Source organism: Miscanthus floridulus, chromosome 18 (genome assembly GCF_019320115.1).
Source record: "Miscanthus floridulus cultivar M001 chromosome 18, ASM1932011v1, whole genome shotgun sequence".
NCBI lineage: Eukaryota > Viridiplantae > Streptophyta > Magnoliopsida > Poales > Poaceae > Miscanthus > Miscanthus floridulus.
The window spans coordinates 94,700,837-94,714,092 of record NC_089597.1 but is presented as its reverse complement, the minus strand read 5'-3'; the positions used below and the strand labels follow the sequence as shown (position 1 = coordinate 94,714,092).

Below are 13,256 nucleotides of genomic sequence, written 5' to 3'. Positions count from 1 at the left end.
ATATCCGCAGATAACAAAGTAACCTGTAAAACCATCTATAAATTACCTACGACTAATTAGTAATGTAAGTGATATCAACTTTAATATAACAAATAATATGCAGCATTGAAGCTATTTAAAACTTATGTGGCTAATAATATCTTATAATTTATTATTAATAACGATATATAAAGGTTAGTTTTAATATAGCTAATCATGTTGATTTTAAGTCCTTTGATTATTCATATATTAATGAAATTATTTTTATATATTTTAAATTATTTATTATTGATAAATATTATTTATAGGTCTATTTATTTATGATATATTTAATTTTCAAATATTTATTATATATGTTATTTTTTGAGTTGTCGTTATCTATAGGGTTTATGTAATCATACACTTCTTCTATATTTCAGGTGTCTAAATTAAGATGAATCGAGGTAACACTCTTGTACCATCAACTGGTACACGTAAATTGTTATTTTTGTGATTTGCTATTTGTCTTTATGTCATAACATATTAAGGGTCTGTTTGGATGATGCGGTTTTCGAAAACTGTAGTATCACAAAACTATGGTTTTATAAGCCAAATAGATACAAAATCGTGGTTTAGAAAAAAGAGGTCACGAGGAGAGTTTCTAAAACTCCAAAAAGACCACAGTTTTGACAAAACCATGGTTTTAGATACTATAAGATTTGTTGCATCCAAACACCCAGTAGCTTTTAAAACCAAAGTATTTTGTAAAACCATAGTATTTCTTCAATACTTTAAAAATACTTTGCATCCAAACAGGACCTAAATTTTGTCCTTGTCTGCCGATAGAAATAATTGTTAATCGCTAATTGTCTTTGTGCCAACACAATCAGTTGCCGGGTTTGTGGTAATGGTTTTTTCTATTCTCGGTACCAAAAATTGTAGATTATACCTACAGAAATTGCAATGAAGAAAATCTATAATTTTAGTATAAAATATATGCAATAATCGTTGCCCAAAAGAAAACTAAAATTCAGGAGCCTGAGTTTTAGCAAGTCCATAATCATATTCTCTGCATGCATAATGATTTTGTTCTACTAAAACTATCGACAAGCAAATAGATCTATGTTATCGTCGAAATCTAGTAGATATCCGAATGCGAATCCAAACTTAAGACATTCGTTTTGTACTAGTATCTGATAATGTTCGTATTCGTATCTAAATTCGAATTAAAATAATAGTGCTATTTATATCCGATTCTATGGGGACCCGATCTAAATCCATCCCTACATATGAGCCAGCATGCAAGCATAGGCACTCAGACTAATGGTGGAATACAATGTCAAAACGGCTTAACAAAACCATCTAGAAACTCACTTGAACATTATTAGATACTGAGGGTTATAACACCGGGGTTTATAGTTGAGGGGCTTACATAGTTAACTCTTAATATGCTAGGGTGTTAGGTAGATTTTTTTTTTTTTTTTACTATTCGATGACTCACCGTCATGTCAGCATCCATGTAACATGCCACGTGATACCTTCAAAACCATCTGAGAGGTTATTTAGACGAGTTTTAGTAGACTTTTCCTATAGGCTTCGTTTGAGCCAAAAACGTCTCATCCAGATAGGCCAGATTATCCAATATCCATCACCAGTGTACCATACGCGCGTGGTGTACCCTGAGGCAGCTGGGCGGAAAAATCTTGGCCAAGTGTTGAGCCGTGCGTGCATGCCAGCGGCCAGCGGCCAGCGGCTGCCAACGCCTGCGAGCCACATGCGCTGGCGCCCCCTTATCCCATCGTACCCGCCACACGGCGCGCCGCCAGTGGCCCCGCGGATGCGGCCTCATCTCCCCGGCGCGGTTTAGATTTCCCTGGGCCCCCACCCCCCTCGCGGCAGCCACAGTCACATACTTTCCGCGCCTCTTCTTCTGTGCCCCTCTCCTCCCAAACTGCGGATAGAGCAGCGACGCGATCGCCAGCGCACGCACGCACGTTGTCGGAAGCTCAAGTTAGAAGCACCGGTGCCTGATCGATGGCGGCTCATCAGGCTCTCCTCTCCGTCCGGCAGCTGCTGGGCCGCCCCGTGCAGTCGGCCGTCTCCAGGTCGTCGGCGAGGAAGGCGCCCTTCGTCGTCAGGGCCAGCTCCAGCCCTCCAGCCAAGGTCTGCGCCGTACCCTACTAGTAGCTCCGACGATCCGTCCGTCGTCAACCTCGTCGATCACAAGTTCGTTCTTGAGAGGACTACTGAGTGCTGACTCGATTGTTTTCGTTTCGCAGCAAGGTGCCGACAGGCAGCTGTGGTTCGCGTCCAAGCAGTCCCTCTCCTACCTCGATGGCACGTACGTACCTGCGCCCTGTGCTCGCCCGCCCGCAGCAAACCTTCTACTACCACATATGCTCACCCGCCTCACTGTTGCTGCTGCAGGCTGCCTGGCGACTATGGGTTCGACCCACTGGGGCTCTCGGACCCGGAGGGCACCGGCGGCTTCATCGAGCCCAAGTGGCTAGCCTACGGCGAGGTGATCAACGGGCGCTACGCCATGCTGGGCGCGGTGGGCGCCATCGCCCCGGAGATCTTCGGCAAGCTGGGCATCATCCCGCCGGAGACCGCGCTGCCGTGGTTCAAGACGGGCGTCATCCCGCCCGCGGGCACCTACAACTACTGGGCCGACTCCTACACGCTCTTCGTCTTCAACATGGCGCTCATGGGCTTCGCCGAGCACCGCCGCCTCCAGGACTGGTACAACCCCGGCTCCATGGGCAAGCAGTACTTCCTCGGCCTCGAGAAGTTCCTCGCCGGCTCCGGCGACCCGTCCTACCCCGGCGGGCCCCTCTTCAACCCGCTCGGCTTCGGCAAGACCGAGAAGGAGATGAATGAGCTCAAGCTCAAGGAGATCAAGAACGGCAGGCTCGCCATGCTCGCCATCCTCGGCTACTTCATCCAGGGGCTCGTCACCGGCGTCGGCCCGTTCCAGAACCTGCTCGACCACCTCGCCGACCCCGTCAACAACAACGTGCTCACCAGCCTCAAGTTCCACTAGAACGTTGGTGCATCATATATACCTGCTGCTGCCTGTTGTTTGTAGTGGAAAGCGAGATGCGTGTTGTTCATATGCTCTGGCTTGGCTGATGCATGGAAAGGCCAGCCTGAAGCGTTGTATCATGATCCATGCCCAGCCTGCTGCTTGTAACAAGTTAGTATTGATCTTGTTGAGACCAGAACTGTATTGCACATGACATGGTAAATCAATGTACAATTCCCTCCGACCTCCCTAGACGCGGAAAAAACGTGCATCCTTGGATGCTCATGAGATCAGCATGTGTGCTTAGAGACAAAAATAACATCATCTTTCCTTCCGTTCTATTGTCAATATTTGCGGCCAGTTAAACAGCGAGGTTTCACTATATCAATTCATGGCGCTAATTAATTAACCCACCCAAGTAAAAAAAAGAGTATATTTGGTTTTAGCAAAATCCTATGTTTTTTTGGGGGTTTGAGGAACTATGAACAAGTATAGTTTACTCATAGTACCAAATAGTTAGGGACTGTTTAGTAGAGCTCTCCAGCTAGCTTCTAGCTTGAATCTAGGAACATGCCAAGCATTTCTTCTAGGTTGAATATAGGAAGATGCCAAATATTTTTTTATAGAGTAGTTTTAAAATAAACTAGAAGGTTAGGAGCTGAAAGAAGCAGTTTCTTCTAATTCACTTACACATATAATCACTTTTGACATACAGTTCGTCCTAAAGAATCAATTCTTTCAAATAATCACTTCTCATAGAGAATCAGGCAAGGGAGGATCTCTACCAAACATGCCCTCAAAATCCATGCACTACTACATTAACTATTTTCACCTCTGGTATTTTCACTACTAGTTTGTTAAAAACGAGTGGTGATAGTTTTGACCGCTGGTTTGTATTATGAATCAGTGGTGAAAACAGTTATTATTGTCGTTTCGCATTACAAACCGGCGGTGATAACTAAAATGGTATACCGTCGATTTGTTTGCAGGGCCAAAATATCACTCAGACCATAACTCCATTGCACTCTCACAGAGCCACCGCCCCTCCCCTCTAGCCCTCCCTCTTTCTCTCCCCCGCCATCTCACCCATGCTCGCCATCTCTCTCTCTCTCACCTGTCCCTCTGACGCCCATCTCTTGACATCGGCCTCTCACTCCTCCCTCCCCTCTCCCTCTAACGAGCATGGTGCGGTAGTGAGAGATGGCGGAGGTAGCCGAGGGCACGACGGCGTGGCGGCCCTGGCCTAGATCTGCCAGGACCCGTAATCAACAACGAGCTGAACATATGGTGTGTAGCTACGTTCAGCCCCCCTTAAGGCCTGCGACCATAAGAAATAAGAACATGTATGGATCAAATCTCAATCTCATATCTACTAGTTGGATGTAAAAATTTAGATGCAACCATTAGAATTTAAATGTCAAAATTGGGACGCTGCCTATAGGCAGCCCACCATGGGTCTGCCTTGCCTCCAAGCCTAGCCCACCATAGGTCTGTCTCTGAGCTCAATGCACCATGGGTTTGCCTTTGAGCCTAGCCACCCATGGGTCTGCCTCACCCAGCCCGCTGTCGCCAAAGCCTCGCAGCTACCAAAACCTTCAGGCGTGATTGGAAGCCTGGACAACTTTTCTCATATCATCTAGAGTGAGCCTGGCCCGGGTAGGCCCGGTTGGATAGGTGCATAATCTTATTTTCATGAAGTGATTGGTAGACTGTACAAGCTCATCTCACCCATCTCAATCCTTTGATTGGTAGCATGCACAGAATTAGTGCGCTTACATTGCATCAGAGGCATGCTAAAGTTATCCACCACTTTTTTTATTGCCTTCCTTTCCCTGTTGGGTTTCTCATTGTCCCTAGCATGCGGGAAATGGTGTGAGGTGATTGGAATGGCTTGTATGGTCTCATGTGCGCACACCAACAGTCTTGCTCTGAGAAAACAGAGTCAATTTATGTTTTTCACGAGCCAGGTACAGAGGCTTTTGATGCATTGCTCGGGACAGGCTCCAAGAGATGCGAAGCTACCAATCACGACAAAAAGTGAAAGATGATGCATTAACGGATGCTGCGCCTAGTAGATAGGAACTCCCAATCACGCCCTTCATATATCTGATACCCCTTCACATTCCACCTCCCCTTCTCTGCCATCCATTAGCCTCCACCATGGTCAGGTTTTGCAAACCATCTTCCTACACATGTGAGCCTTCCCTTTGATCAACTCTCACATATTTTATTGATCGTCTACCTTCATCTCTTGTTGTTGCGATACTATGCATGTGAGATTGCCCTCTCGTTCCCTTGCTCCTAACTCATACCTTGTTCATCTGTTGTTGTTGCGTTACAAGATACCAGATGAATTCATTCATCATGAGGATGATGTTGTGGCGGAGAGGAGCTGCTAGTTAGGTACCAGAACCAGTAACGTGATGCGTAAATGTTTCCTTAGATTTACACACACAATGATGTTTATTTTGACCAACATAGCAGTGACTTTAGAAAATTGGTTTATGATGGGGAAAATGGGGTGGGTTAGTACCCACACTAAGACAACAACTCACTCTAGAGTCAGTCGGGACTTTCAATTTCTTGTTACTAAGTGCAACGAGTTCTTTTGATGGTATAGTTGTTTTCTCACTTCCGGGTGGCAGACTATAACAACAGATAAAGCTATCTTCAGAAGGGCAGAGCCAATCTTTGATGGACCAACTTATGTACTAGTAATTAGATATCATATGACCTAACTGGGAGATTAACACTTGTAAAAGAAGGCACTCTTTATTACTATGCCAATATTACACAAGAGTACACACGGCTATCCTAACATTCAACTCACTCACACTCCTCTACATATCATCCTTCTCACATCTACCTTGCTCTTTGATAGATGGCATAGCAAGGAGGGGTACCTCTTATAGGCCATGGGGGCTCATAAAAAGATGGCATATGCCTCCTTCTACACAATTCTAAGATAAATACATTGTTCTAGTGTTTTCACGGTGTTCACGTCTAGTGGCTTCATGCAAAATATCCTGCTTCATGAGTTGCGTGAAAGGTTCTAAAAAGTTTGCATTGTTATCTCCAATTGTTTATCTACATTTTTTTTATTAAGGCTTATGGGGTTTGATCTTTCGTGTTATGAATGTCTTGATTACAACAACATTTATAACTTTCTTGTGTATATATAGGACATGGCTTTAGAGCCTACACTTCACAAGGAAAAGAACCTTCCAAGTTCATACTCTGTTTCTGTTGCAAACGTTCTAATTTGCTGCCCCCCCCCCCCCCCCCCCCCACTTTTTTTTTTTTTTTTTTGCACAAACTCACTTGCCAAAGCAATCGCACTACATACAGCATTACGTTGCAATAAAATGATGATCGTGGGGAAAAAAAATAGTCTGCACTCTGATAGTGTTTGGTTGGTTCAATTGTAACGTAAACGTAAATAAAATTACAGCTTTAAATCGTTTGTGTTTGCGTTACTGTCGGTAGAACCAAACAGCTCCTCTATCCTAACACTATCGGACATCACATGCATGAGGTGATTGGCCATGCACTGTGTCACCTAGATAGAAACAGGGCACGGGGGCGCCAAGTTTCCGCCGGCCGTCGTCTCCTTGCTAGTCCCCGTTCGCCCCTCGGCCGTGCGCCGGCGAGGTGTAGTAGAAGGTGACGCCCCTGCCGTTGGCCTCCTGCAGCGGCCTCGCGTTGCTCCTGGTGCCCTGCACAGCGAAAGCCACACAATCTTTCGTCAGCGTATATACCAGTGTACTGCAACTCTATGATGCAATGCAACGGCGGCGGCGTGGCGGCACCGCCCGGCCGACCGGCGACCGAGGGTGGGTGAAGGGTGCTTACGTCGTTGACGGCGTTTCGCAGCAGCCTGACCTGGCGCCGCGTCACCCGCCGTGTCTGCACACAAATGGCGCCACGTCACACACACGTACGTCGCCACCGTGGACAGTCATTTGACCTCTGTGTTGTTGGTTGCATGCTCTTCTTACCTGGTGCGCGACTACCCACGTCACGCCCTCCGTGCAGGGCGGCGTCGTGAAGCAGCCCATGTACTTGTAGTAGGCCGTGCTCCGGCTCACCGGCCGCCGCGGGTCCACCACCTCGTCGATGAGCTCCTCCCGGTCCTTCCTCCTCGCGATCATCCGGATGTACCGCTCCAGCTGCACACACATACGCATGCATGCATCTCGAACAACCATCAGACGAGATCATCATGTACAAATTTGGAGGAGTATTTATATGAACAACAGAAGAGAGATCCTCGCTAGCTCACCCTGTGGATGGTCCTGTCGCGACGCCACCGCGAGATCCTGTAGAGCTGCGAGACCACGGCGTACCTGTTGGTCTCGCTCTGGTGCAGCATGTGCAGCTCCAGGGCGTAGCTGCGCCCGTTGATGGCGTGCTCGCTCGGCGCGTGCCAGTGCATCTGCCGGAGCCGGTACGCCACGCCGCCCGGGTTGCTGTTGAACCTCACCATGATGTCGTGGCCGCGGTTGACGACGGACGCGGCGGCGGGGCGGTAGGAGCGGCCCAGTCGGCCGGGCCGGTCGGCGAGCCCCGCGACGGTGTCGGAGAGGCCCATGGGTGACTGCTGGAGACCCACGGAGCAGGCCGCCCACTCCCTCCGGATCAAGCCCCACCGCGCCGGCCCGTTCCCGGCGTCCCGCCGGTAGCTGAAGTCCTCCTCCGCCTCGTCTTCATCCACCGATCCCAGCCAGCCATTGCAACGCGTCAATCAAAACCATGCACAGACGACAGCAGCACGGGGAGCGTGTCACAAGAACGAACGATCTGGTGCACGCACGCACGCGTGCATGACACAACGACCCGCTACCGGTAACCATGCTCATGCATTTAAATAAAGCCGACTGACTCGATCGGTCACTCACGTAAAGCGCTGCGCGCGTGCGTGTGTAAACCGGGACCGGAAACGCCTACCGAGCTCCTGCGCCGCCGCGCGGTGGACCGTCGCCGCGCCGAAGTGGCGGAGGAGCAGCTGCAGCGAGAGGGAGACGACGACGAAGGCGGCCAATCTGCTGCTGCTCGGAGCCGCCGCGTACATGGCGGCCGTCGCTCTTAGTGTTCTGCTGTGTGCTGCTTGAGCCGCGTAGTTCGACGAGAATCTGTGTATGCTCAGGCATTTCTGGGGGCTAAAGTAGCCGTGTCCGCGAGCACGCGCGCGCGGGGCCGGGAGAAAGCGCGTGATGAGCGCCGGCCGGCAAAGGCGGCCCGTCACCGTTGCATGCAGGAGCGAAAGGATCTGGGCGTGGGCGATGTATTGTATTGAGTGCCAATTTTATTTTCGAACGGGCCAAGCTCTTAAATTTTTCTAACAAAGAAATGCCATTTGTTTTTGCTTTTGGAACCGAAGAGTACTCTATATTTTGGTCGGGCCGCATCCGCGTGCACGGAACCACATGGCACATGCCTGATATATACCTGACGACGAGCAGAGGAACACACCCTTAACTTAAATCGAATGAAAAGTAACAAAAACTTCTGGAAGCAGAAGCCTCGTATTGGACTCTGGTCGGTCATCGACGATCGAAGAAAGACATGAAAATTTCAAACACGACACTTATATAAAAGTCGAAAAAACAAAATCTCAATATATACTTTTCTAGATACAAAGTTTTTACGTACTATATCTTCATACCCCCTCCGTCCACAAAAGAATGTAATTCTCGTTTTTTCGAGAAATCAAATATTTTGAATTTTGACTAAATTTATATAAAAAATGCAAACATTTATTATACAAAGTAAATACTATTAGATTAGTTATAGAATATATTTTTATAATAAATTTATTTAGAGACATAAATACTAATAATATTTGCTATAAACTTAGTCAAACTTGAGCTTCATTGACCGGCATGTATCCCATAATTGTATTCTTTTGCGGACAGAGATAGTATATAGTTTAAAATGAAGAGAGTACTTATTTATTTATTTATCATACTGGCATGATGGGTAAGTAGATGCAAATTTAGGAGGAAACTTTATATTATGTTTTGTAATAGAATAGGTGAGTAGTTTAGATATAAATTTAGAGATTTCCTTTAGGGCTCGTTTGGATCCTCAAAATTGAATTCATTTGAATAATTATAATTTAGCCATATATTCATTAAGTTAATATGGTTGTATATGGATTATATTTGTATATCATTGTTGGCTATACGAGAAAGACTTATGTGTTGCATTCCTACCGTAGGAGAGCAAGTTGAAGAGCGTGTTATAAGTTGCAAAGTAAAAACATATATAGAGTGGTGATCTATAGAATCAGTTTACATCTCCCACCCCATATATTTGAGATAGGCTTATATGTGAACTTTGAAAAGCGTTGGAATGTCAAATTCCAAGTCATTTAGCGTAATTTATTAAATAGATTTCAATTCCTCTATGAAAGGATCCAAACGGCCCCTTACATTGTTTTTCGTAATAGTACATATGGGTAATGTTTAAAAAACATATTAGATCGAATGGCTATTATTATCCATGGTCATTAGAATATAGTGAAACGATGACTATATCTTTCTAATTCTTATGAGAATTTATATGACTTGTCTCTTTTCTTTTAACATGTACCGGAGGCTCTGATTAGAGTTTTCATTTAGTAACAAAAAATGATGATATGCTTCTCATTGGGCACTTTCTAGCTAGCTCAGACTTTAAAACACTTCATATATTTATTTTTAAGTATGATCGGATCCAGGGGCGGATCCAAGATAAGCTCATCGGAGGGGGCTAAGTAATGAAGATTAGGACTAGAGTTAAGAAAATAATGATGATTTAAAGGCTAATAAACAGTATTTTACATGTGATTTAAGGCTCCCAAGGGGGCTGCAGCCCGGGCAGCCCCTGGATCCGCCCCTAATCGGATCGGATGAACATGCACATGCTAGACTCATGTGCACGCACCTTTTTTTTTGAATCCTCGTGTCTTCACACCTTTGTTTTTAGAATGGCTCATGTTTTGATCGTCTCTTTTTTTCTCTTAAATTATAAGAAATTGTTAGCGCCCGTACGATTGATCCGGATGATAGCATCTGGATGCTCGTGCTCGCACGGCTACGCCTGCTTCACGTGGGGCCTAGACCGGTCCGTTTCCGACGCACGCGCACCCACGCGGGGCCACGTCTTGATCTTCGCCTGCTCTCGGTTCCTGCGTCTGCCACATGCGGCCCTCCACTCCCACACGCATGCACATGAGTCGAGCAGCTGCAAGCAGGTGGTTGTGGTAGGTGGGTCCCACTACAACATTCAAACATCAGATCTACTTTTGTAACATCCAGATTTAACCTTTGCAACATACGTCTAAAACAGATAAAACATTTAGGACATACAGTTGAAACACCATTGCAACATCCCGATCTACTTTTGAAACATCCATATGCAACACTTGCAACATACAAAAGAAGATAGATGAACACACTTGCAACATACATGTACAAAAAACAGATGAAACATTGGGGATAAACGCTTTGCAACATACGTGTACAACTATTACAACATCCCGATCTACTTTTGCAACATCCGCATGAAAAATTTGAAACATACATCTGAAACACCTTAAACACTTGAAACATAAGCTTGTAACATGTCCAAAAAACATTCAGAAACACAGCATCGCTGCGTGGCCATGTCCTACCTGGTGGTGAACTGTGGTGGTGCAGGCCTCCCCTTCTTGCCGACGACGCGAGGTGGATGGGAGCGCAAGCGCAGGCCTCCCCTGCTTACCCTTCCACGACAGGTGAGGTAGATCGGCACGGCGCTAGATGGTGGCGCTCCTAATCTCGTGCTGGCGCGATTTATAGCTGCTTCGTTTGAGAAGGCCGTGGAGGGTCTGGCACGAGCTTTCGCTGCTCTGGTGAAGAAGGCAGCCAGCGAGCTAGAAAGGCCACGGTGGGCCGGAGGCGCGGTGAAGAGGGGGAAGGCGGGCAACGGGAAGGCATGACGGAGAGGGATCAAGGCGGGCGGCCGCGCTCGAGCACGGTGGAGATGCTGGGGCGGCGCGACGGAGAGCGGTTGCAGCGGAGCTCGTCCGCTCGAGCTGTGGTGATTTTTTTTTTTTTTTTTTTGAGAATGGAGACAAGTGGACGAGAGGCTTCGACGATTGGGTCATTGGTTGGTGTTGCGGCCCGTGAATGAGAGTGTCCAGAGGACGAGGACGACGTCCTCACCGTAGCATTTCCCTAATTGTATAGGTTGCTTGGCTAATTTCGTTCTCTCTCTCTCTCTCTTTTCACATTGGCTCACATTGGGCCAACTACTCACTATGCTATTGAGCCCAGTCCATCAAGTGGCCTCCTAGGCCCAGGAAGAATGCCGTTCATCTCTCCACGTAGTCCGGTCACTCCGCGTCCTCGAAGCGAGATGCGTCGCCGCCGCCGGCGGTTCGGAGCCGCGATCCGACGGCGGATTTGGCATCATTCCGGAGAGGCACTGCACACGGAAGATCGAGGAAGTATCTCCAGCGGCGACGCCTTCGGTAGCGACCAAACTTTTCACCCAGTCCTCGAGTATTTTTAACCATGTCGCGCTCTTCGAGCAGTTGTTAGATGCTTTTGGCATTTCTTTCTGACGAAACTGATCAATCCAAAAAAAAAAAACCCCTCTAGCTCCAACCTCAAACAACAAAGAATCACGTTTTTGTTTCCCACACCTGTGTCAAGACGAATAGTAGGATATTCAGTTCTGCTTCGTGTCTGAATTCTGTACTCAGTAGCATTTTAACCTCTAGCTGTTTTCAGGCATAATCTGAAACAGTCATGCTTTTTTGCGAAATGATATCATGCATGCTCAAACTTGTTATCTTAGTCTGTCGGATCCTGTGACAAAACTGCTCTGTCGCGCTCTGTCGCATTGTGCATGACCCTTCTCTGAAACTGGTACGATTCCATGACGAGCCTGTAGCTAAAACGAGCTGTGGCCTCTTGGGGGAGTGAATGGCGGTTGTAAAATATTGAATGTTCAGTGCGCGATTCCTTTCACTCGCATTGGTTGCGCACAGTTTTTGGTTTCTTCCAACTGCAGTCAAAAGTGGCCTAGAGTGTCTTGAACCAAGTACTTCGGGAATATGGTCCAGCCGACCACGCATGGGTGAATTTACTTTGGTTGTTCCTTGAATGACATCTAAGGATTTATATTGATCTCCAGTTACAAAAGTTAAGTTAGAGAGCATGGCATCTATACCAGTGGGCTGTGGCTTCTGTAGATTACTCTGTTTTGTATCAGTGTAGTCAAAGGGGACCATGAACTTATTAGGGTCAAAACAATCTTGCTTTATTTTCCTTTCACCTTTTCTTTTTATGATAAAGTTTGCTTGTATCCTAGCTTTTGTTCCTTTGAGAAAGTGATAGCGGCTGGGACATGAACCTGATCAAAATAGACTTGACATGTGGGCATGGAAATCCCATGCTGCTATCCTTTTGTTTCTTTCTTAGGCACGCTGTTCAGGAACAAAAATGTTTTATGATGCTCTAGTCATAAATTCAACAAATTCAAAGTGATAATCGCAAGATAATGGTATCAAGGTAAGCTTTGCAGATGTTGAGCAGAGGAATTAACTCTTGGATCATATACATAGCATGTACGTGAGGCCTTGAAGAATCAAACAAATTAAGTCTAACAAATTGTCTGTAATGTAACCATGGCTTAAAGTTGGTAACAGTAAGCTGTTGTTTATTTATTTATAAATGAATAAAAGGAAAATTACTGATTATTTGAGGGTAACAGTAAGCTGTCACGCTTTGCTTTTAGATGGAGAAGTAGATTATTTGACAATGCAGAGTTGATTACTGGGTTGGTGGGTGTTTTGGATGAATCTTATCACACTTTACCACACAGATATGTCCCCGTGATACGCTTGCTTTTTCTATGTAGAAACCAAACATCCTCAAGTAAATGTAGGGTCAATGGTACTTACCGAAAGGGGGCAACCATACAAACAAAATTGAGATAGCTTGGATCCTTGGGATTAGGCAAAAACATGATTATGCTAAGATTTTTTACTTTGTTCATACATTCGCAGAACATAGTCATGGCTGTTTTTATTTCTGACCATACCTGTACTCATTCAGAGTTATAGGATACCAAAGAAAGGTTTGTCAAGATCATAATAGAGGCAAAAGGAATATTTCTCTGCTGATATTTAGCTGTTCTACATCCACAATTTTTCAGTTGAAACTGCAATTTCTTTTTGGTTTATATCTGGTGATATCAGAAATCTCAGTTAGGAGTTTGCTTTTCGACCTACTGTCCCAGG

The 13,256-nt window shown here is 46.0% G+C and overlaps 1 protein-coding gene and 1 pseudogene across 1 annotated transcript; one reads left to right on the top strand and one right to left on the bottom strand.

The window, feature by feature from the left end:
• The first annotated feature begins 1,862 nt into the window (after positions 1-1,862).
• LOC136519967 (chlorophyll a-b binding protein 8, chloroplastic-like) lies at positions 1,863-3,227 on the top strand. Its single transcript, XM_066513366.1, has 3 exons — positions 1,863-2,121; positions 2,238-2,299; positions 2,386-3,227. Exons 1-3 carry the CDS (start codon positions 1,993-1,995, stop codon positions 2,999-3,001), a joined length of 807 nt encoding a protein of 268 aa, XP_066369463.1. The 5' UTR covers positions 1,863-1,992; the 3' UTR covers positions 3,002-3,227.
• A 3,311-nt stretch (positions 3,228-6,538) lies between these two features.
• Positions 6,539-8,054, bottom strand: LOC136519796 (alpha carbonic anhydrase 7-like; annotated as a pseudogene).
• Between the last annotated feature and the right edge of the window lie 5,202 nt (positions 8,055-13,256).

What these genes read in the sequence shown, in the direction of transcription:
- LOC136519967 (XM_066513366.1), top strand. Translation starts at nt 1,993, where the DNA reads ATGGCGGCTCATCAGGCTCTCCTCTCCGTCCGGCAGCTGCTGGGCCGC. An exon ending in GCTCCAGCCCTCCAGCCAAG is followed by an intron (nt 2,122 to 2,237) that starts GTCTGCGCCGTA and finishes TTCGTTTCGCAG; the next exon opens with CAAGGTGCCGACAGGCAGCT. An exon ending in CTCTCCTACCTCGATGGCAC is followed by an intron (nt 2,300 to 2,385) that starts GTACGTACCTGC and finishes TTGCTGCTGCAG; the next exon opens with GCTGCCTGGCGACTATGGGT.